This window comes from Ochlerotatus camptorhynchus, unplaced genomic scaffold (assembly GCF_037179485.1).
Source record: "Ochlerotatus camptorhynchus isolate MF236.1 unplaced genomic scaffold, CSIRO-AGI_Acam_v1.1 ptg000511l, whole genome shotgun sequence".
Taxonomy (NCBI): Eukaryota; Metazoa; Arthropoda; class Insecta; order Diptera; family Culicidae; genus Ochlerotatus; species Ochlerotatus camptorhynchus.
In genome coordinates this window covers 112,532-136,036 of record NW_027040995.1, presented here as the reverse complement: position 1 = coordinate 136,036, position 23,505 = coordinate 112,532, and the positions used below count along the sequence as shown (strand labels likewise).

At 41.2% G+C, this 23,505-nt stretch overlaps 1 protein-coding gene across 2 annotated transcripts in view; it reads right to left on the bottom strand.

The window, feature by feature from the left end:
* IntS3 (integrator complex subunit 3) overlaps positions 1-23,505 on the bottom strand; it is a 190,112-nt gene that overhangs the window by 90,630 nt on the left and 75,977 nt on the right. Inside the window, exons 7-10 of one of the 2 annotated variants that reach the window (XM_065235978.1) lie at positions 20,836-21,639; positions 7,990-8,147; positions 7,525-7,669; positions 7,332-7,463 (exon numbers count right to left, since the gene is read on the bottom strand). In XM_065235978.1, coding sequence (XP_065092050.1) covers positions 7,332-7,463; positions 7,525-7,669; positions 7,990-8,147; positions 20,836-21,639 — 1,239 coding nt within the window. The remainder of the gene's footprint in view (positions 1-7,331; positions 7,464-7,524; positions 7,670-7,989; positions 8,148-20,835; positions 21,640-23,505) is intronic. The other variant, XM_065235979.1, reaches the window with a different exon arrangement.

Below are 23,505 nucleotides of genomic sequence, written 5' to 3'. Positions count from 1 at the left end.
GGCTTCAAATTGGGTCTACACCCTAGTTCCTACGGAAGTGGAACGAGGCTGATCTTTCATTAAAACTCGATATGATCTCTAACAGAATTGCTGCAAACATAAATTGTTCATGCACAACATATAGGTACAGCTCGAATCTCATAGCCAGGGGGGGCTATAGGGCTAAAGCCTCGTCCATAAATTATTTTTATATAATGTGAAAAATAAAAAAATAGAACCTACCCAGGTAATGGATATCTATTACCTGTACAGTAGAGGTAACAGATATCCATTATCTTGGGTCAGTTTTTTTTCACAGGTTGATAATAATTTCGGAGGGGCTTCAGCCCCATAGCCCCCCCCCCCATGACTATGTGCCTGGGAAACATATATTTTCATTACTTCGACAAGATTTTGAATTTGAACATGTAAAAATAGATACAATAATCCTGATACAATAAAAGATCAAACCTTACCAAAATTTAAAAATGTGATAAAAGTGCACTAAAGGGTGATACGGTCAAAATTTGGTCAATATCAACTTGACGTATTTCTTTCAATTTTGCATTTAAAAAACCTGAACACCCCTCATTTTGAAGGTGTGTGTGTGTAGAATGTTGCTCCTATTTTGATTTTGGAATTCACTCTTTAGTTGTCAAAATGCCGTCCAAGCAAGAAGAGCAGCGTATCAAAATTTTGCTCGCGCATCGCGAAAATCCGAGCTACTCGCACGCAAAGTTGGCAAAATCGCTAAAAGTTGCCAAATCAACCATTACAAATGTAATTAAAGTGTTTAGGGAACGTTTGTCGACAGCCAGGAAGTCTGGATCGGGGGGAAATCGAAAACCGGAAGCCGCTGAGACGACAAAGAGAGTTGCCGGTAGTTTCAAGCGAAACCCTAACCTCTCTCTCCGAGTTGCCGCAAATAAGCTGGGTGTATCGTCTACAACCGTGCATCGAGCCAAAAAACGAGCCGGACTATCGACTAACAAGAAGGTAGTGACTCCAAATCGCGATGATAAACAAAATACGACGGCCAAAGCGCGATCCCGGAGGCTGTACACGACGATGCTGACGAAGTTTGACTGCGTGGTAATGGACGACGAAACCTACGTCAAAGCCGACTACAAGCAGCTTCCGGGACAGGAGTTTTATACGGCAAAAGGAAGGGGAAAGGTAGCAGATGTTTTCAAGCACATGAAACTGTCAAAGTTCGCAAAGAAATATCTGGTTTGGCAAGCCATCTGTACCTGTGGCTTGAAAAGCAGCATTTTCATAGCTTCCGGGACTGTCAACCAAGAAATTTACGTGAAAAAGTGTTTGAATAAACGTCTGCTGCCTTTCCTGAAGAAACACGGTTGTTCCGTACTGTTTTGGCCGGATTTGGCATCTTGCCATTACGGTAAAAAGGCCATGGAGTGGTACGCCGCCAACAACGTGCAGGTGGTTCCCAAGGACAAGAACCCTCCCAACACGCCAGAGCTCCGCCCAATTGAGAAATATTGGGCTATTGTCAAGCGGAACCTAAAGAAGACCAAAAAAACTGCTAAGGGCGAGCAGCAGTTCAAGGCAAACTGGCTTTCTGCGGCGAAGAAGGTGGACAAGGTGGCTGTACAAAATCTGATGGCAGGGGTCAAGCGTAAGGCCCGGCAATTCGGATTTGGAAAAGCGGAAGCCTAACTGAATATTTTTCCTGAATTTTATAATAATTGAACTTGAAAAAGAAATTTAATTTGATTTTTTAAATAAACGATATCACCGATTTACACGCGTTTTCCCTTGACCAAATGTTGACCGTATCACCCTTTATTCTGTCAAATCGTTTTGGTGTATTCAGTGCACTTATTGTTTGTAGAGTTCGCGTTTGACTTTCAACGTTAGCAGTTCAGCTAGTGCTTTGTGTGTGCATTTTTTATTCCCTTGTATGCTGCATGCTGGCGTTCCGCCTACCGGACGAAAGGTGCTTCTCGGATGTTGTCTTCGTTGTGTTCGTACGTTGAGGTTGTGTTTCAGAAATGCAATCAAAGTGTGCCGTGGCCGCTATTAGACGCGTTTGTTTTCGGTCACTGGAGTTGTCGGTTCTGATTTAAGCGCTGGTCGCGAGTTGATTCGGCTGGTGAGGAGCTTGCGCTGCGTCTTACAGACTGTGTACTGACGAACTGAAGCCGTTGTGTCGCGGGTGATCGTTGGAGCAGAGTGTGTTTTGTGGTTGATGGGGGTTTACGCTACTTTGTGAGGAACGGAAAGCGAGAGTGCTGGTTTAACAGAGGTTAAAGAAGTAGCGGCAGCATATCTATGGGAGCTCTTCGAAATCATACAACTAGGATAGTCCACAGTCTACCGACAGTTGTCTTGCTATAGTGAGTAGTAGTTCCATATCATATCATTCGGAGCGATTATTGCTTGTATCATAAGGAATGAGTGCACCGAAAACACCAAGACGATTAGACAAAAACTCGCACTTTGATCACCTTTTTAAATAAGTGATTACGCGCTTATTTTTCCAGTTTGGTATGAAGTGCGCAATATTTATGTTTTTTATCCAGCAAAATTTTGTGATTCTTTAGCAAAATACAATTGTTTGTGCTCGAAGTGGTACTGGAAGAAGCGTTAGATTTTAACTAGATACCATCAAATAAGAATCATTGTAACATACACCGCACCACAAATGCAGAGAATCCACTAGGGAAAAATCCGACGGTAGTCCGCAAAACTCCAGCTATTTTTTGCAAAGTTCAGCGTTTTTCGGAAAGCGAATAAAAAAAACTCGCATTGTTACACTTCGTTGCACTTCCACGACCGCGGTTAGGGCAAAACTTGGCAAAAATAGTTAGCCAGAACTCAAACAATGTAATAAAAAACTAACTTGTAGCGTAGACAACGACCATTGCAAAGTAAAGCCCTCTAGTTAAAGTATGGACGACTGTCACCACAAAACTGAAAAAAACTGTTCCAATCGAGCAAAGCGGTGTATTTTGACGGTTCGATTGGAACAACTTTTGACAGACGTGTTGCAGGGTCACCTTCGTCGCCAGCCCAGTCGGCATCTACATAGCATTTCACTTCGTCGGATCCGGGACCCAGGTGCAAACGGTGGTCGTTCGTAGCCCTCAGGTATCGGAGGACTCTCTTGGCTTCGGTCCAATCGCGGTTGGTAGGATTGGTAGGACTGGTAGGATTGGTAGGACCTTCCTTCCCAGCAGTGAAACGGCCACGCAGATGTCTGGCCGAGTGTTGATCGCAACGTAGAGCAATCTGCCCACCAAACTGCGGTATGTCGTATTTGTAGGAAATTCATGCTCCTCCTTTTGCTTTTGGTATCCGGGGTCAATCGGCACCTTCGATGACTTCGCCTGGTCGTGTCCGAATCGACGAATCAGCTTGTCGATGTAGTTTGCTTGATCGAGAGTGTAATGATTGCCATTCATCTTCACGTGAATTCCCAGGAAGTGCTTGAGTTCGCCTAGGCAGGAAAGCTTGAAGTGTTTCTGCAGCTGTCGGCAAATCTGCTCGAATTCTTCCTCGGAGTTGCATACGACAACCATATCATCGACGTTTATCAGGATGTACGTCTGTTTCCCGTTGCAGTTCCGGATGTACAGGCACGCATCGGCGTGCGCCTGGTGGAAACCCATGGACCTGAAAACTCCGTCGATTTTTTATTCTATGCTCGAGCGGACTGCTTGAGCCCGTAAATGCTGCGCTTGAGATGACATACCACACCGTTGTCTTGAACGAAGTCAGGCGGTTGCTTCATGTATGTGTCCTCATGCAGGTCCGCGTACAGCTAGGCACTCTTTATGTCGACGTGCTTCATCAACATCCTCTGCTTGCTGACCAGTACGAGGACCGTTCGAAGGGTAGTCTGACGAACGACGGGGGCGAAAACCTCGTCATAGTCCTGGCCGAATTTCTGAGCGAATCCTTGTGCGACTAATCTCACTTTGTGTCACTTCGGGTCACGGTGACTGAACCTCCGATGCCAAACGTGCTTGCAATCTTCGTTATGATGACCGCCTGCCACCATCACAGTGTCCACCGGTTAATTGATTTGGTACAGACCTTCTTTTAAGCATGCCACAGCGACGACGGCGTTCTCTTGAAGAATGCGACAACCAGTCGTATCGAAAATCACCGTTCCTTGCTTCTGGATGAGTGCCAGCACGGACAGCAGGTTCATCGATAGGCTTGGAGCGTATAGCGGAAAACTGAGGCCCACTTCACGACGAAAACTACGTTTGTCAACACATTCGACGACGCAGGAACCTTCACCGGCGACAACCGCTTGCTTCCCATCCGCTACACACTTAGAAATTATCGCCGACCTCGGTAATTTTTACCGAAATCTGAACAGCTGAACTGTTCGGTAAAATTTATGCAATTCAATTCAATTGCTTTTCAGCTACTTTGAAACTAAATCTCCACTAAAATGACTAAGATTTGATCATTTAAACAAGGTTGAACATGTTTTGAATTTATTTTCAAATTCAATAGCCTTTAAAATGAAGTCAAAGTTTTACCGAACGTTCAGCTGTTCTGATTTCGGTAAAATTTACCGAACACGCAAACAAAATCTTAGTGTGTAGGTTGACGAACTTAACCTCACTTTGCCGTAGCTCTCGGAAAAACTTTCGATCTGCGATGATGTGTCGCGTTGCACCGGAATCGACAATCCACGGCTTGCTACTATTGTTTTCCGTTGCCTGTCCTGTAGCTAGCGCGAAAGAAACGGATTCCTTCTTCTTGGTGGCTTTCTCCTGAGGCTTGGTACCCTTCTCCGAATCGCGAGCTAGTTTCCAGCATTCATTTTGCTTGTGCCCCTGCCGCTTGCAGAAAGTGACAAACGATCGGCTTCTTTTTGCTACCGTGACCGACCTTCAGCGCCAAACATGAGGCAGCACCCTGCCGTTTTGCTGCTTCGTCCAGAAGCTTCCGCTTGACCAACTCGAGTGTGAGGTCATCGTCCGACCGACTTTCGAGCGCGGTCGTAAGCGTGTCGAACGAAGTGGGCAGGCTCCTCAAAATAATCGCGACCATGAGGTTCTCTGCGAGTTCCTGTCCGGCGTTGGCTAAACGGGTAAACAACTTCTCCATTTCGAACAGATGTTCCGCCATGTCTTCGCCTTCTGCGAACCGCTTGTCACAAATTCGCTTTAGCAGCGACACTTTCGACGTCAAGCTGGTCTTTTGGTGGTGGTTTTGCAGCGAGACCCAGGCAGTATTGGCCGTCTGCGATGATCGAATCAGTCCGTGCTGATTATCTTCGATCAGCAGCCCGATGGTGGCCCTTGCCTTGGCATCTCCTGCATCCCAAATTGCTTGTGCTACCGCTTCCGGCTTCACTCCTGGCTCTACGTAGCGCCAGAGCTACTCCCGCACGAGTAGCAACTCGACCTTAAAGCGCCAGGTCGGATAAATGCTGTTGCTCAACTTTTGCAACAAAAAACGATTGCCGTCCATCGCTGCTCACTAATCGACCGAAAAAAAACACGCACCGGTTACTTTCCCGACGATTTAAAACGCGAACGAAATCAACATTTCCTTTTTGCGTCACTTTTTCTCCGTTGCTGGGCCCATAACCTGTTGCAGGGCAATGGTTATAACGGAGCAAATAAAGGGATAAACTATCTCCACTGAGTGACGACTACTGAATAACGTAAATTTCTACTTCTCTGTGATACATGGCAAACTGTGTGAGTGTGCGTGTATGCACAGAAAAAAAGTTGTTGAATATTACATCCAAACTGCTGCAACCAGGTCAATCCATCAGTTGTGTAATATAACGTTGTACGATGTTCATCGATTTTGCGAACAAAATTGCATCCATTTATGTAATATTGTATCTGATTTTTGCTATTACATCATTATTTCATACATCAGCTTGAATTACATTGATCGATATTACTTTTTTTTGCTGTGTGGGTGTTGTGTAAACGATACATGAATGTTTAGGGATTATGCACTGGGTGAAAATATACTTTTCGAATTGGCATCGGTGTTACACGGCTGTGTAAACCGACAAGACGTCCATACTTTTACTGTAGGGCTTTACCGCAAAGCTATAACATTTTGCTCCGCGGCAAGTGTTGGCAGCTTTTGTAAACAAAAACAAATCACGTTGCCAAATCGTCTGATAATATTTCCGCGAATCTCTGTATATAGGATTACTAGTAGCAGGGTTTCTTTGTAAATTATCTTGCAACCCTTGCTAGAAGCTAGCATTTCACATTAATTCTTTTCGATTCGTACGTGCAAATTCATATTTGAGTCCATCGCAATATTTTGCACATTTCTTGGTGCTATTGATTAACCAACAAAGATCAATTAATCAATAAAGTTCGAATATTATTTTTGTTTCTAAAAACTAGTTGAATTTGAGAAGCACACCAAAAATAAAGGTGATTGAATTTCTATTTGATTACAATACTCTCAAATTTGATCTAGTAAGCAAAAGAAATACTCGAAAAAAAAAAATATAATGGCAACAAAAAATGGAATGGAAACAAATAAATGTTCGATTGGCTCAAATTTTGATAGTTCATAAAAGAAATACTCGAAAAAAAAAATATAATGGCAACAAAAAATGGAATGGAAACAAATAAATGTTCGATTGGCTCAAATTTTGATAGTTCATTTAACTTAAAACATTCTCTATGCTGATCTCTTCCTCTGAGGATTTCTAGGTGGTATGCATCACTATAGAAAATCATCATAGTTACAAATTATAAAGACACTAAACATGACCCTTTGCTTCAGTAACGTCAACCTCCATGTCCATGAGGAGGGATTAAAAATACTCTAGAACCTATTTAGGATTATATCTGAACAAGAACAATCCAAATTTTACCCACCCCCACCATCAATAAAATACACTCAAAAAATTTATCACATATCTAATGGATGAAAACCATGTGAATTTCACATAGCTTTCATGTGATCACATAGCTAGAAATCCCACCACAAAATCACATGAATATTATGAGGCCGATGAAATTCATATAAAAAATCATATAAAATTGACGTGATCGCATAAATGTTATGTGAAATTCAGATGAATTATATTAATTTTGTTTATGGATGAAAATCATTTGCGTTTCCAATGGAAGCTACATGAAAACTATTTTCGGTGTAGGTGTCCTTAGTGACAAAAACAATCGATGATACTGATATTTGACCATGCATCAAAATCCTGGTCCAAACCTCTTATTTTTGATCAATCTCAGTTCCTCGGAAACTCTCAAAACCGAGGCTTATATCGTCAACAAGATAACCTTAGGGCCAGAGTTTGATGGGTAGAGTGATATTCGTGATAATGTCATGAGTCATATGGTTGATGATACTTGTGCACTTACCTTTTGATTATCAGTACTATGTGCAAACGCTTGTTGTAAGGATCTTTGCATTTCATTTTGAACGTAAAGACCAGTGCCAGTTCCATTGCCATGCCTACAACTTCGACGGAAGTGCTCTAAGTGGTTGAGTATCTAGAATTAGACCACGAAATAAGCGTTGTCTGTTCATTTTAAATTATGCAATTATATTTACCTGTTCTGAAGACGGTGTACTATGTTGTAAAGGCGATGATTTCAAGGGACGTTTACGTTTGTTAGGAGAACTTGCTGGGTACTTGGATGTCAATAAACCAGCTATGATTTCTGAAAGCTTTCCTTCATATTCCTCACACCAACATCTTAAATATGAAACAATAGATTGATATATTTGTTAATGCGAAACAATTCATCCGATAAGGATCATTTTAGTCAACATAAGTTTTATAATTAACAGTGGCGTTTCCGTAACCTTAATCTACTTGTGCGCCCACTCTCAAAACATAAACAATTATCAAAATATTTCTTACAATGGATAGCTATCGAGTAAACTAGTAAATTAAGTGTATTTTTCAACCGATTCGAGTATGAATATGGTATTAAATCTGGTTTTGAAAGTTGGTGCACAGGTAAAAAGTGTGGTTACGGGAAGCCACTGATAATTAGAAACATAAAATCTTACCGGAGCACGGATATTACAAATGAATCTGCCTTATTCTTAGATTCTCTGCTTAATAAACATTTGACCAACTCTGTTGACGGTTTTTCATTTTTAAGTAATAAAAGAATATATGTTAAAGCTTCTGCATGTGTTGTAACGTCCAATTCCGGAATGATGTCCTAAAATAATAATATGATACCAAATCAAGAAGAAATTAATTAAAACACATAAAAATTGAAACAACTTTTAAATTGATATAACTATGCCATGTTTAGTTCTACGTTGTTTTTATTATTGAAACTATTAGATCGCCTACCCAAATAAACACCACCACCAGGTAAGATAAAGTTTCCTCAACATGATGGGGACGTTAGTTTGCGTGGGCGGACTAAGAGTTTCGCCAAATTTAGCTTTGAATCTTTGTTTTCAAAAGCACATAGGAGAAACGCTTCTATAGTTGCGGTTAGAAGCGTTAGGTTCCTATAGTTGTGTATGGAGACTCAATACACAACTATAGGAACCTAACGCTTCTAACGTACCGCAACTATAGGAGCATTTACCTTACGTTCTTTTGAAAATATATCCAACAAAATAATTAATAAATTTAGGCTAAAATCATTGCTATTCACTTTCACTTATTCTTTGAGCGTCATTATATGGTTTATTGTCCCATGTGTATATGAAACTCCATAGAACACTGGATAATTATGCGTCCACTGACAGTATACTGCAGCAATATCACGTGCGCACGTCGGAGCACGAGCAACATGTTAGCTTAGGTATTGGATTTGTATTGTCTGCAATCAGGCTTGCCTAAATTCCTTGAACTAACCTATAAAGAGCAATGATGTCAAATCCAAAGAGCGCAAAAGAGCTCGAGCTCAGATTGATGCTCAAGCTGGACTTCCACAAACCCGCATAACGATGAGTGATGCGGGGTTCGTTCTTGAGTGAGGCGTGATTTACATCGGATCTGCTGACCAAACAACATTTTGCTTCGTTATACATTCGGAGAGAGAACGTACGGCCTTTGATTGACGCACGGTTCTTCCATTCAATATTATGATACACAACAATACATTCAATGGACTATAGGACCATTCCCAGAGAACGTAACATTTTGAGAGATTGATGTTTTTTGTTTTAACTTGGGAACCACTTTTTGGGTTACTCAAAACTCAGTCACAAAAATCTTTGATCGTTTATTCCGCTAAGTGCTTTATGAGTGGATAAACGAAATTATATTTCTGACTAAGAATGTACCTGGGAAAAACTAGCAAAATCACTAATTACTTCGTTTATGGATTATCCCTTGGTGATGTTTTCGTATTCTCCTGTTGCCTTTTAACATGTTCATTCATTAAATTCGCTTCTCTCGATTTTCGATTTTCGAGGAATTTGTGTTTAAAGCCATTGTTTATGTTTGGTTGTTCCGCCTATTTCAATTGTTGGTCTAGCGTTGTTTAAATAAGTTGGAGTCTGAATCGATTTATTCATAACCTTTAGTTGGTTGCAAGATGTCGCAGAAACGCAAATCAAATTTTGATACGTCCAGGTGTGGGAGCTGCCTCCCGTCGGTAGCATTGGTGCTTAGCACGGAAAACAAGATCGACGGAAAACAAATCAAGAAAAAAAAATATAGATAGTACGATCATCACGCGTTCATCGATTAACATTTTAAATAATCAGCTGGGTAAAAAATGTATTTACTATACCTAAAAATTCAGCATAGTATTAAATTTGCAATATGTAACTTATACATGATAGATAGCGTAGAAGTTTCTATCTCCGACTCTAAGTATATATTCCCGGCATAGCCCAAATGCCGAAATCGTGGTTCAGTTTATAAACACGAGAACTATTCTGCTTTGCCTAAAATATGGGGCTTATGCCGAGAATATTGACAGCTACCCTACGAATACAATTGCCACTTTGGAGTTACGGAATATATGCATACGTTCCAACAATACAAAATCACTCATTCATGCGCACTGGGAGAAGCCATCAAAAGCCAAGCTATCTACGAATACATCACGAAGCTCCAAGCATGCTTGGCATACACAGTTTTGGTTACGAACTTCTCATTTGCTAATAACTTTGAACACAGTTGTCGAAACATAGTTCTTTTTGAAGTAGTAGATAGAATAGAGTTTAAGCTTGTTATAGATACGTAAAAAAAAGAAGATTTTAGTTCTAGTAATAAACTGTATTTGTTTTTGCGTTGAAAAAATGAAGCGAGAAATGCTCGCGGCCAGGCATGGAAAATCATTTGCATTCATTTTGTGCATTCATCTACATTCATTTGCCCCTAACTTTTTTCATCTACAGAATTCCTCAAAATGATGTATGAAACTTTTGTAGGTTTTGCTATTAGCTACAACTTTTGTTTACAACTCAAATCCGTATCTCTTAAGAAAGACGCCCCAGAGCGAACAGAAGCCACTACTGTTTTTAAGAGAATGTATTTTACATTCACTGAAAAACAGTAACAAGTTCTGCCCGCTCTAATTCGTGATGCATAAGAGATACAGATTTGAGTTATGGGAAAAAGTTGTAGCTAATAACAAAACCTACTATAGCTTTAAACAACATTTTGCGGAATGCTGTTGATGAAAAAAGTTAGAGGCAAATGAATGTAAATGAATGCATGAAATGAATGTAAATGATTTTCCATGCCTGCTCGCGGCACATCTCGGACTTTTAGCGTAAAAATTCATTGGTTGTAGGCGAGGTTGAAATTGTCGCGGGAGGAAATAAAGTAACTCGCGAATACTAAAAAAAAACGAACTTTATTATAACTTTCTCTATTTTTAGGTTCACAACTCGTGTGTTCTTGTTTGGATTGTTGAGTAGAGAATGAAGAAAATGGTGGCTGCTCGCTTCCGCCAGCCGGGTGATAGATTTCTCTTGACAGCTGAAAGTTTTCTTGCACTGGGGGTGCGCAAACAGATGACAGATAGTGGGAATGACACTGATGAAGACTGCACATTGTAGTCGAAATACGTATCTGTCATGGATACCAACATCAATTAAGTGGAATTAAATGGAAGATAACCTTTTCTGCTGTTTTATACAGATGAACACGGCGATGTATCCCTTCGTGACCTTCGTTCCTCGTAGATTGCTCGATTTAACCAGGATAGGTCCCGCATAATCCACGCCTATGTGATGTTGTACGAACAGATGAGAGGTTTACCATCAGCTGACTTGCTGTTTGTCCTTTCAGACGATTACAACGGACGCTGTTGTGAACCACCTGACGAATGATGGAGCTACTACCCTGAATCCAAAATCGTTGGTTTAAGGTAGCGGTCAGCAAGGCTGATCCACAGAGAAGATTCTCAAGATGCAATCTTTCGATCAACAGTTGGGTGTAACGGTGAGATTTTGGCAAAATGATCGGATGCTTCATGTCGTACGATACATCCGAATTCGAGAGCCTACTACCAACCCGCATAATCCCGTTGCCGTCGATGAACGGTTACAGATACTTCAGCCTGCTCTTTCGAGACACTTCTAGACCTTGCTTCAAACGTTTGATCTCGTCGTCGAAACGTTTTCTTCTGCCATCCGAATAAGCGCCAAATCTGCAGAGTGTAGTTCATCCACGGTAAGGAATCCTTGTTGCTTCAACCTGCGAATCCTGGCAATCCGTAATATATATGCCAAGACACGAACCGCTGTATAGTAAGCTTCGAAAACCGATCGATGATTGACTTTTCGATTTCCTTGGTTGATTCACAACAGTGCACTGAAATTTGCATAGTAACCGCTTGTTTGCTTCGTTTTTCCAGCAGATCTTTATCTACAACCGCTGCTGGTACTGGACGTTCCCAGGTTGCTTCATTCCTGCTCAGCCATGAAGGTCCTGACCACCAAAGCTTGTGGTTTAACAATTCCTCCGGAGAAATACCGCGAGAAGCACAGTCTGTGGGATTTTCTTTCGTCGACACATAACTCCAAGATCTTCTTGGCATGAACTCTTCAATCGCCGACGTTCTATTCGCAACATACGTTTTCCATCGTCTAGGAAGCGAAGACAGCCACTGCAGCACAATTGTTGAGTCTGTTCACGCGTAATGCTCGACCTGAGGATGCTCAAGTGAAAATGACAGCTTCTGCATGAGGTCAGATAGAAGAACCGCTGCATTTAGTTCCAACCTTGGTAGCGTTATTTGTTTAACTGGTGCGAGCTTTGTTTTGGCCGCAAATAACTGAACGTGTACCTTTCCATCGATGTCTACTGATCTCGCGTAGACTACTGCAGTATAAGCTACTTCCGAGGCGTTGGAAAAGCCATGCAATTGGATACGGCCGTTGTGGTTAGGTAGCCATCGTGGAATTTGTACCTGTTCTAGTAGGTACAGGTTATCTCACAGATCCAACCATTCCTGTAGAATTGCTGGAGGTATAGGATCATCGAACTCCAAATCGTACAGCCAAGTTTGTTGGTAACAGATCTTTGCTTTGACAATCGCTGGGGAAAGCCATCCGTTCGGGTCGAATAGCCTTGATGATTCCGAAAGAAGTTGTCGCTTGGTGACACCTGGTTCATCCGGAAGAGAAACCTTGAATGTGAAGATATCCTCAGCAGGTAGCCATTACACGCCAAGTGTTTTAACTATCTTCTGTTCACCGTTCAGCTGCAGTGGAATCGCTTCTACACCAGCCTCGGTAACACCTTCAAGCAGTTCAGGCGCCCATTTTATTTATTTATTATTATTATAGTCCATCTGACTTGATAGTCTCAATGAAACACTTAAATCTAAATGTAGTCACTCATTAAAAATTAAAAATTGGCCAACAGCAAACGATGACGAAACATCGAGGCATTGATGTCAAAGTCAAATAGGTCAGAGGCTTCGTTGAATTGATGAATCATGGCGACAAAGGAACTGTTTGCAGCATAGTTGGTTGCATGTACTACTTCATGTAGCAAGGTTTTCGGACGGAGTGTTCGGGTAGGAGCATACAGATTAATTTAGGCCAGTAACTCAGGAACATCATATTCTGCGAGTAAAACTTTTGCAACGAAGACGACCTGCGATATGTTTCGTCGCTTAGCAAGAGTATCCAAACCCAGTAAACGACAGCGGTCAGCATACGGTGGTAAATTCAGCGGGTCACTCCATGGAAGATAACGCAGTGCGTATCTGACGAATTTGCGTTGAACAGCTTCGAATCGTCCACTCCATACAGCTTGGTAGGGATTCCAGACAACACACGCGAATTCCAGTAGTGAGCGTACCAATGAACAGTAAAGGGCTTTAAAACACAGAGGATCACGAAATTCCTTAGATATCTTGAACATGAATCCAAGCTGTCGATTAGCTTTGTCGATCGTGGTTGAGAAGTGGCGAGTGTATGTGAGCTTTTCATCCAACATGACACCGAGGTCTTTAACGTGATCGACACGTTGAACTGCAGTTCCAGCAACGTTATAATCAAACAAAATGGCAGTCCTAGTTCGACGGAAACTAATTACGCAGCACTTTGAGACGCACAGGACCATAAAATTACGTTCACACCAATCATTAAAGATTTCAAGAAGGTTTTGTAGTTCTAAACAGTCGGCATAGCCTCGAACAACTAGATAAATCTTCAAGTCATCGGCAAAACAATTTACCTCCTCGTAGTAGAATAAACGTTACATCGTTCACAAATAAAGAGAAGAGCATTGGTCCCAAAGTGCTACCCTGTGGAACTCCTGAACTGTTCGAGAAACAGTACGATGAGTGAAAACCAGCACTCTCCAAAACCTGATGAACTGTTGACGTAGTATACTAGCTTCTTGCAAACTGTTTGCGCCAGTCATCAAATCATCCACATACCTATCCTTGATGATCGAATTGGCCGCTTCTGGATAGATGTCTTCGTATTCCTTCGCCACATGTACAATTCCTTCCATCGCTAGGTACGCCGCGCATGCAGTACCGTATGTCACGGTCAGCAGTCGATAATGTCCGATAGGATCGTTAACATTGAATCGCCATACTACTCTCAGGTAGTTGATGTCCAGCCAGTGGACTAATACATGTCTGTACATCTTTGTTACATCGCCAACAAAGACTACGGGGTACGTGCGGAAACGAGAATGGACGACCAACAAATCTGGATTGATGTTAGGTCCAACATCCAAAGCTTGATTGAGCGAAATGGCAGTTGACGAAGGGCAAGATCCGTCAAACACCACTCGCAATTTAGTCGTGAGACTATCTTCTTTTAACACTGCGTGATGGGGGAGATAAAACCACTTATTCCCCACGTCGACTTCCGCTTGTGGGATACGTTCCATATGATCTAGCTTAATATATTCTGCCATGAAATCCTTGTAGCGCTTCTCGGAGTCTTCATCCCGTTCAAATTTTCGCTCCATTGCACGGAGACGACGTACAGCCGCCGTTAAGGATTCACCGATTTCTTCCTTTTTCTCGTTGAAAGGTAGCCTTACCACAAAACGACCATCTTCGCTTCGCTGATGAGTTGCCTCGAAGTGTTCCACCACTCGTTGCTCTTCAGGGGTGAATGATTTCGCCGTTCGCAGCTCTTCAGATTCCCAGAACATCCGAAGTGTCTTGTCGATATCGATTGCACTGCATAGACTGACAGCTGGTTGTTCATTGCTCGCTTTGCCGCCCAGCCTGCCGGAAATGATCCAGCCGAAAGCCGAGTTCTGAGCCACGGGTTGATAGTTGAGATCCATGACTTGCCCATCACGAATCACCATAAAAATACATCAGCACCCAGAATGACATCAATGGGTCCTGATTTGTGGAAGAGAGGGTCTGCAAGATTAAGTTCATACAAATAACTCAGTTGAGTTTCGCCTAGCTCCAAGCGAGGCAAGGGCGCTGTTAGCCGTCCAAGAATGTAAGCATCAGTGGCTAGGACCACTGACTCCCTGATCCGCGACGAGATGAACGAGTGAACGACCCCTTTTGTCGTTCCTGCTGCTTGCTACGAGAGACCAGTGACGACTAGTATCGCATTTCGTCGTGGAATCACCAGTTGCATCGCAAAGTCTTGACTGATCAACGACACTTGCGACCCAGAATCGATGAACACTCGAGCTTCGTGGAGCAATCCGTTTTTGCCTCTGATTCTCACCACTGCTGTTGGTAGCATGGTGATCGAAACCTTGGAAAACGGCTTGGGAACATCCACCAGCGCGCTAGTGCAGGCTAACACCTTGTTGGTACTGCTATCCGTGCCGTGCCATATTGAGCTGGTTAGCGACTTAACAACCACTGCTTTTCTAGCTGCACTCCGTCGCCTAGTCGCCCGTCGAGGAAAGGTCGTCGAACTCCATTCCGACAATGCAACTACCTTCAAAGGTGCTTCGCATGCCCTTAACAGGATCTACCGCATGCTGAAGGTCGAAACTTCCGATCGTGAACAAATTTTCGACTGGTGTTCATCCAACGAAATATCGTGGAAGTTCATTCCGCCCCGAGCACCACACTTCGGAGGTCTCTGGGAGGCCGCAGTCAAATCGGCGAAGACACACCTTCTGAAGGCGATCGGTAATGTCAATATAGCTTATGAAGATCTTCTTCACAAGTCGAGATGTGTCTTAACTCTCGACCCCTCACACCAATTCCGGAGGACCCCACCGACCTTGACGTCTTGACTCCAGGACACTTCCTAGTTGGAAGTAATCTTCAAGCGGTTCCTGATTTGAATTGGAAGGAAACATCGGATAATCGCTTGAATCACTGGGAATTGACCCAGAAGCGTGTCCAGCAAATCTGGTCCCGTTGGTATCCGGAATACTTACAACAGTTACAATCCCGTGCATCCAAGGGTTGCAATCCACCTGTCACCATTGATGTCGGTGTCATCGTCATCATCAAGGAAGACAACGTTCCACCAGCAAATTGGCCGCTGGGGAAAATCGTGAAGCTTCATCCTGGAAAAGATGGCGTCGTCCGAGTGGTGACTCTCCGCACAGCCTCATCTAAAGAAGTCGTGCGTTCCGTAGTACGAATCGACAAAGACTTTCAGTCGCTAACCTAAATCGAAAATTAATTTGATGATATATCATCACTATGGCCCGGTGGTCGGAGGTGAGGCCAGCAGCTCATTGCTCTATTCATACTGCATTGGACATCCCGTATCCAACATGTGTGATGTAGAACAGAGACGAGTTGTGTTTGTTAACATCGACCGATACTGAGTGGTTGCGGTACAAGCACATATCGTCGGTAATAGACGATTGTTTTGTATTGAGAACGCTTGCGCAAAAAGACTAAGGGAGGGAAACGGATTCGAAACTCATATGTCATTAGCCAAATACATCCGTAGACCATAGGCCCACCGTTGTATAATTGACAATGCACCCGTGTACTGAATGGGAATTGTGGGTTCGAATCCCACCGGTGCCCTTAGATTTTTTCGCAAATTTTCTCACACGCACATCTCTTGCCGATGATATGTGCTAACCTCTCAGTATCTTCTAACTGTCGGACTTTCAGTCGCAAACCTAAATCGTATATATTTGCCTTGAATGATCTACCTGTTGTTTTTTTCTTGTTCCCGGTCTACTTCGAGGAATCTACCGTCATCCCATACGTTCGTTGAATCAATCTGGGAATAATGATCATACGGTCACCATTAAGCCAGCGAATACGGTATAATGCGGAATCGGAGCCTCGACAGTGAATAGTTTAAGGGAATGAATTTGTAAATAGTAGGATTAAGAAACATTGAAACATTCCAGATTTCAAGGTGGCCGGAATGTTGGAGATAGGAATAAGATTTGTAAATATCAATCCAATTAGTTAAGTGTTAAATTACCATTCCAAATGATACGGACTGTTATTGAATTGCGAGCAGAGAGAGGGAGAGAATTTTGTACTACGATACCGACCGATAGATAGCCAATGGTCACTACCACAGTAGGAGATAAGGGACGAGCAAATTTATGTAAATAGTTCAGTTACAAAATACACGTTGAAGGAAACAGTACCTACGTCGTCTGTTTCTCTGGTCGGTCGATGACAAATTTTTCTTGTGATCAGTGATTCGGTTTGAGCAGAATTCGTCTCGGTGCTAGTGATCTACTAGCGAAGAAAGTCCTTCTAGTGCGGCAAGACGTCTATCGTCAACAGATAGGAAAAGCGCTCACGAGACTTTTTGCTTCTCCATCGAGCTACGTCAGCAGGTACTGCAATTTTAAAGCGCTACCGATGTCTTCTCGGTTGTGAATTCCTGTTTCGAACAGATTCTTAAATGCTCTCCATTCCTTCCTGTCGCCACGAAAAACTGGGATAGTGAAAACCGGTAGGCGCAAATTTGTGTTCGGGTCACGGTTGAGTGGCTGCGCGTTCGTCGCTGACGAGGGTCCGGTTTGGGAGTGGCGTTGCTGGACCGCTAACTCTCCGAGGTTCGTTGAAACTGTAGCTTGTGCCTTCAGGAAACGTTGCTGCGACTCCACAAGGGACTTGATAGCTTGCTTGAAGTCATCCAACATGCTGGCAACCGTATCGTCACTGGGCGGGTTTCTAGATTCCTCCAGAATGGTTGCATACACTGTTATCGTTTCGTAGTACATCGCAATTCATCTCGATTTCGGTCTGAACTTCCTCAAACGCTTCACGAGTTTCCCGCAACTTCTCCAATCGCTCCGTGAGTTCAGCTTGATGGGGCTCCCGCTGCCGAATGTTTTTTGAAGCCGCGTTTTCCCACTTTAATTTGGCGAACAAATTGTTTCGTTTTTTCACTGCCGTTTCCATCGCGCCGATTTTCGGAAAGGAAAGGCTAAAGGAAAGAAGGACCAAATTGTAGGCGAGGTTGAAATTGTCGCGGGAGGAAATAAAGTAACTCGCGAATACTCTTTGTATATCTATAGAAAGCTATGATTCTAATCTATCAATTACTTTAAAGAAAAACAAATTTTAACAACTGAGTGAAAACTTATTAACAAATGAGTAGTTGGTGTGTACAACTGTGCATTCCAAGCATGACTCCAAGTTTACTGCTTTGCGCGAGCGCATCACGAAGTTAAAATTTCTGCTCGGTATGCAGAGTCGATGTACACCCGAGAATGTACTCCGCATCCCTCTCAGCGATGCGGGTTGGCAAGAGCCCAGCTTGAGCATCAAGTATACTGCCCATAATCGCATATCAGTCCCAATTGTTAAACTCGGCAGGCTCGGTGTATGCGATAATATTCTGAGTTGGTTTCGATCATATCTTACCGGTTGCCATAGGAGATTGCAGATCAGCTGGCTTCTTCGCCACATCGGATATACCTCAGGGAAGCCACATGGGACCGTTGATTTTTATACTGTACTTCAACGACGTGCATCTGGTCATCGAAGCTCCTCGGTGGCATCATATGCAGATGACCTCAAAATCTTCCTACGAATCCGCTCCATTGCTGACTGTCACTTTCTTCAACGTCAGTTCAATGTATTCGCTAGTTGGTGCAGTTAAAACAGAATAGTAGGGAACCCAGCCAAATGCTCCGCTCTTACGTTTTCACGAAAACAACAACCGATAATATTTAGCTATGACCTGCTTGGCTCGACAATCGAACGCGTGAATCAGGTGAAAGACTTGGGTGTGATCTTGGATTCGCAGCTATCATTCAAGCAACACATTGCATATGTTGTCGATAAGGCGTCAAGAAATTTAGGGTTCATTTTTAGGATTTTAGCTATTCACCGATATCTACTGTCTAAAATTTCTCTATTGTTTGCTTGTTCGATCGACGATTGAGTACTGTTCAGCGGTTTGGAACCCAAACTACAACAACGGTGCCGAGAGAATTGCGTTGCGTAGATTGCCTTGGAATGATCCGTTTCGATTACCCAGTTACGAAAGCCGTTGTCAACTTATCGACCTAGAAGTTCTTCGGACTAGAACAGACACAAGCAGAGCCCTAACCGTGGCCGATATCCTGTAAGGAAGTACAGATTGCGAGGCAATCCTAAGGCAAATAGACCTGAATGTTCAACGCCGACCGCTTCGTAACACCCTTATGCTAAGACTGCCTCTACGTCGCACAAATTATGGAGCATACGGTGCAATTTAAAAAATCTGTGAAAAATTTAAAGTTGAGAAAATGTGTTACGAAAATTTACAGACTAACTTCTGTTAACCCCGTGTAATGATAAAAAATAAAATTTGTCGATTTTATCCAATCTTTACGAATAATTGATTGATTTATCTTTATTAGGGAGGCTTTCAGCCTGGGGCTGGTTCGCCTCCAATCTTTACGAATAATAGTCATTTGAATTTTAACCGAGATTACTGAAAAATCCAAAATTCCAGTAAAAAAAATACTGACTTCTGTAAAAAAAAATCTAAGTGTGTATACAGAAGCAGCGGAGCTGCATACTATTCCATTGAAACAGCACTGCGAGCGCTATGAAATAAAAGGGACATCGACTTATTACCACTACCTACTTCTCTCCATTCCGCTCTCAGAATTCGCCAATTCGGTGTCTCTCGTTGTGTGTTCTGCTGAGACTGAGCAATACTCGATACCGCGAAACATCTCCGCAGTTATGTTTTCTTTCGGCGCAGGAGATGTGCGGTAATCGAAAGTTAAGAACGTAGCTCAACATTTACAATAACATTCTACCAAATTTTCATGTGCGTAGTCCACTGCAACAGCCGAACGTACGAACCAATAGGTTGACTATAGCGCATTTTAAGAAAGCGTCACAAGTTTTTATGGCTGTTGTAAATCAATAATTACAAAGAAACCATAAAGCCTACAAGGTTACTACCTAATGTATGAAATTTCACCAGTTTTTTTGGTACTTTCAACATACTTTTCAATTTTAAGTATGATAATTAAATTTAATCGAGTTCTTTTCTAAAGATCATTGATAGGTAAGGCTTAAATCTTTCATTTGGTATGTTGAAGTCAGAAATCCACATTAAGATTAAAAAATATAGCTAACCAAAGTTGGAAATAAAAAAAAACATGAAATGTTGAATAACTCATTTAGCAGTCATTTCGGAACATATGTTTCATGGGGATTTTTCCATAACTTTAGTAGCCTTATCTACCCTGAATATATGTAAAACTCGGAACCAAACACACTGTATGTTTTTGATGTTATGACCATGCTTGAATGTTTTTTTTACTATAGTGGATAAGGTAACATCATTGGGCCTTCATCCAAGCCTGTTGATGTAAAACAACAACAAAACACAATGAACACGAGATAGTTCTGTACGCACTCACGACTCGCATGACTATGAGCCGGAAGGTAGTACTCAGTTTTCTTTGGTTCTGCTTGGATTCCAGCTCTGCAACCCAGGCTGAACCTTCATACCTCAGTATCGACGACGACACACTGTACAGAAGCACTTCCGTTTTGTGATGCGCTATCTGCAGCTTCGCTCCTTGCTTTCAAAAATTATTTGAAAGAAAATACCTGTTAACTTTGCCGCCAACATTCTACAATTTAGACTACGATCGTATATGCTTCAAAGACTGAAATACTTGGAACTATCTCGAAGCGAATATGCATACATATTAGAGAAAGATCAAAGTCTAACTATATTTAACTCTTTTAATAAAAAAGGAAGCAAAGAGATAAAATCTTAACTACACAGCATTAGTTCTAACTATAAAAGATTTTATACAAACATATGTGTTTGTGAATGGGGAGATTTTTTCTACATATGTAAGGCCTAGCCTAGGTGGGGCAAGATCGGTCATCTACTTGATTTAATAATATTTGTGTATTTCAACATCACCAGACTTAGTGTAGGGCCAATGCTGGTTTGAAAAAGCAAGCATTGCAGTTGTATTGAACCTGTTGATATTAACAAACTAATGAATTAATAAATGTACTAGCTGACCCATCTTGCCCCACCTTGCCTTAAATTGATTTTTGAACTCACCTGAAACGATTCCAGAGGAATATCGTGTGCCTGTATTAGTTGCCAAAAACAGAACTGCTCAAACGTTTCGTACTCCAAGCTTTCACGTATTACATCGATAATGTCATCGCTGCTGAACATTACGAGCTTGCCTTGGGTAACATTGAATATTATGTCCCGGAGGTTATTCGCATCGATTGCGCCTATGAACAAGGATAACACATCGATGTTGTTTAGCATAGCACTTTTGTATTCCTTGAACAAATCAGGAAGAATCCAGAAGAACATTCGTGAACTACTCCTCTCTAGCAACTCCAAATCCGTTTTAAGCTGAGTTTCGAAAGGAGAGTCAACTATTTCGCAAAATGATTTGTAGATATTTCCTTTGAATGCTGATGTTACGTTTTCTTTTCGACGTGTCTGTAGTTTTCCATGCACTTTGAGGTAATGAAGCAGTAAATAACCACTGTTTGGGATTTGATTGTGCACTTGAATAATTAGACTCGACAAGTATGATTTGCATTTTTCTTCTGATTGGCACAATATTTTAAATAAACAAAATATAGGATTGCTGATACTTTCAGATAAACATTCCTCGGATTTTGATTCAGGAAACATAGAGCATCCAGTTAGCGATTGTTTCAGTGTTTGTGCTATCCTTTCATTGATGTATGCTTCTTGGTCATTGTTTAACAGCTCTATTTCTATTCGCGCATAGAGAAGTGACTCAAAATCATTTGCATTTTTTGAATTGGTAAATTTATCGATGCTCCGTAGTAAATCATCTGGTATTGATTGAATTATTGGTTTTTCCATTTTTATTACCTGTAAGTGACAAGAACAATAAAATAAATATGTATTGAATACTATTTAAACAATATAGATAATTGCAAGGTTGTTATAGATATGCAGGCTTGACATGACACACCAACTGCTCATTTGTTAATAACTTTTCACTCAGTTGTTGAAATTTGTTTTTCTTTAAAGTAATTGATCGATTAAGATCATAGTTTACTAGGGGAAACGCTCTTAAAGTTGCGGTACGTTAGAAACGTTAGGTTCCTATAGTTGTGCATGGAGATTCAATATACAACTATAGGAACTTAACCCTTCTAACGTACCGCAACTATAGAAGCGTTTACCCTATAGGCATGCAAAGAGCAGGTAAATCTTAATATGAGAATCAACGCCAATGAATGTTTACCCTTAAAGTCCGAGATGTGCAGCGAGCATTTCTCATTTCATTTTTACAACGCAAAAACAAATACAGTTTATTACTAGAATTAAAATCTACTTTTTTTTACGTACCGTAAAACGGGGTATCTTTGATAATGCGGGTAACTTTGACGGTATAATATAATGATTAAATTTACTCTCTGCGCTTTTGCTGAATTAGAAACTTATAACTTATAAATAATAATGCAGGGTAAATTGTGACCTAATCAAACCAAGCTAATACCAAAACAGTTCCAGGCAAAATAGGACAGAACAAATACACTTTTTGACTCAATCTTCTCCGATTTACATTAAACTTTGCATAATTGTTTGTTATGGCCAATCATTCACATTTTTGCAAAAATTCGGCCATTTTGGATCTTATAATTAAAAAAATTACATCTTTCACATTTTCAATAAATTGTAGCACGAAAACGGCATTTCAATAAACGTCTGCTACTAAGTGTAGTATCTACCCTGTTCAGAGTAATTAATGATTTAGAGTGTAATCAATCAAGATACAAAAAGAGACTCGAGATGAGAGTCCAGAATAAAGAGCTAGGCCAGTCCAACGGCTCATGCTAGACTGGCCTAGTTCTTTATTCTGGACTCTCATCTCGAGTCTCTTTTTGTATCTTGATTGATTACACTCTAATTATTAATTACTCTGAACAGGGTAGATACTACACTAAGTTGTTTAAAAGTAAAGTCTTTCTGGGAGACAATACACGGTATTTTTTGTTGTTGTAATTTTAAGTTAAACATTTAAAAAAGTGTCAAGAACTGAAATATCTCAAAAAATATATCTTCGATATTTATATTTTTTTTTAAATAATTAAAGCCTTTGAAGCTAAATGCAAACTGTTGGAGTATTTAAAACCATGGACACATAAAAATTGACAACTTTTGGTCAGATTTTTAAACTTCTTGATGATAAGCTTTTTATGTAATTTATGCACAGATTTTGGAGGATCGCAGCAGGCTCAGCCCACGGATGGTTGGGTTTTCATGAGCTGTCAAGAATTTAGCTGTTTTTTTTCTTCAAAATATGTGATAAGTATTGCCGTTTCAGGGAAAATAATTCGACGCAACTGATAGCCAATAGTATGCTATTAAAGCTGATCATCTGACACCAAATACTATTTTTTCTCTGAATTGGCAATATTTGAACGATTGATTGGTATTGTAGCGAATTTAATGCGCGTGTGATTTAATTAAGAAAATATCGTAATTGGTGTTAAATCGATTTGGAAAATCATCTAACACCAATTACTAATCTGCCTGGTGGCGAAGCGCTACCAATATAACTGTGAAAGACTGAGCTAGAAAAGGAAATGTGGTCGTTGCCAAGATGAAGGATGACTTGAATAGGAGCAGGAAGAATCTTATAATCAAGGAAGTGAGCGGAGTTTTCGGTAGTTATATGAAGTTAAATTCTGGAAAAAAATTGAAAAAAATTATGCTAAACTTCAGATA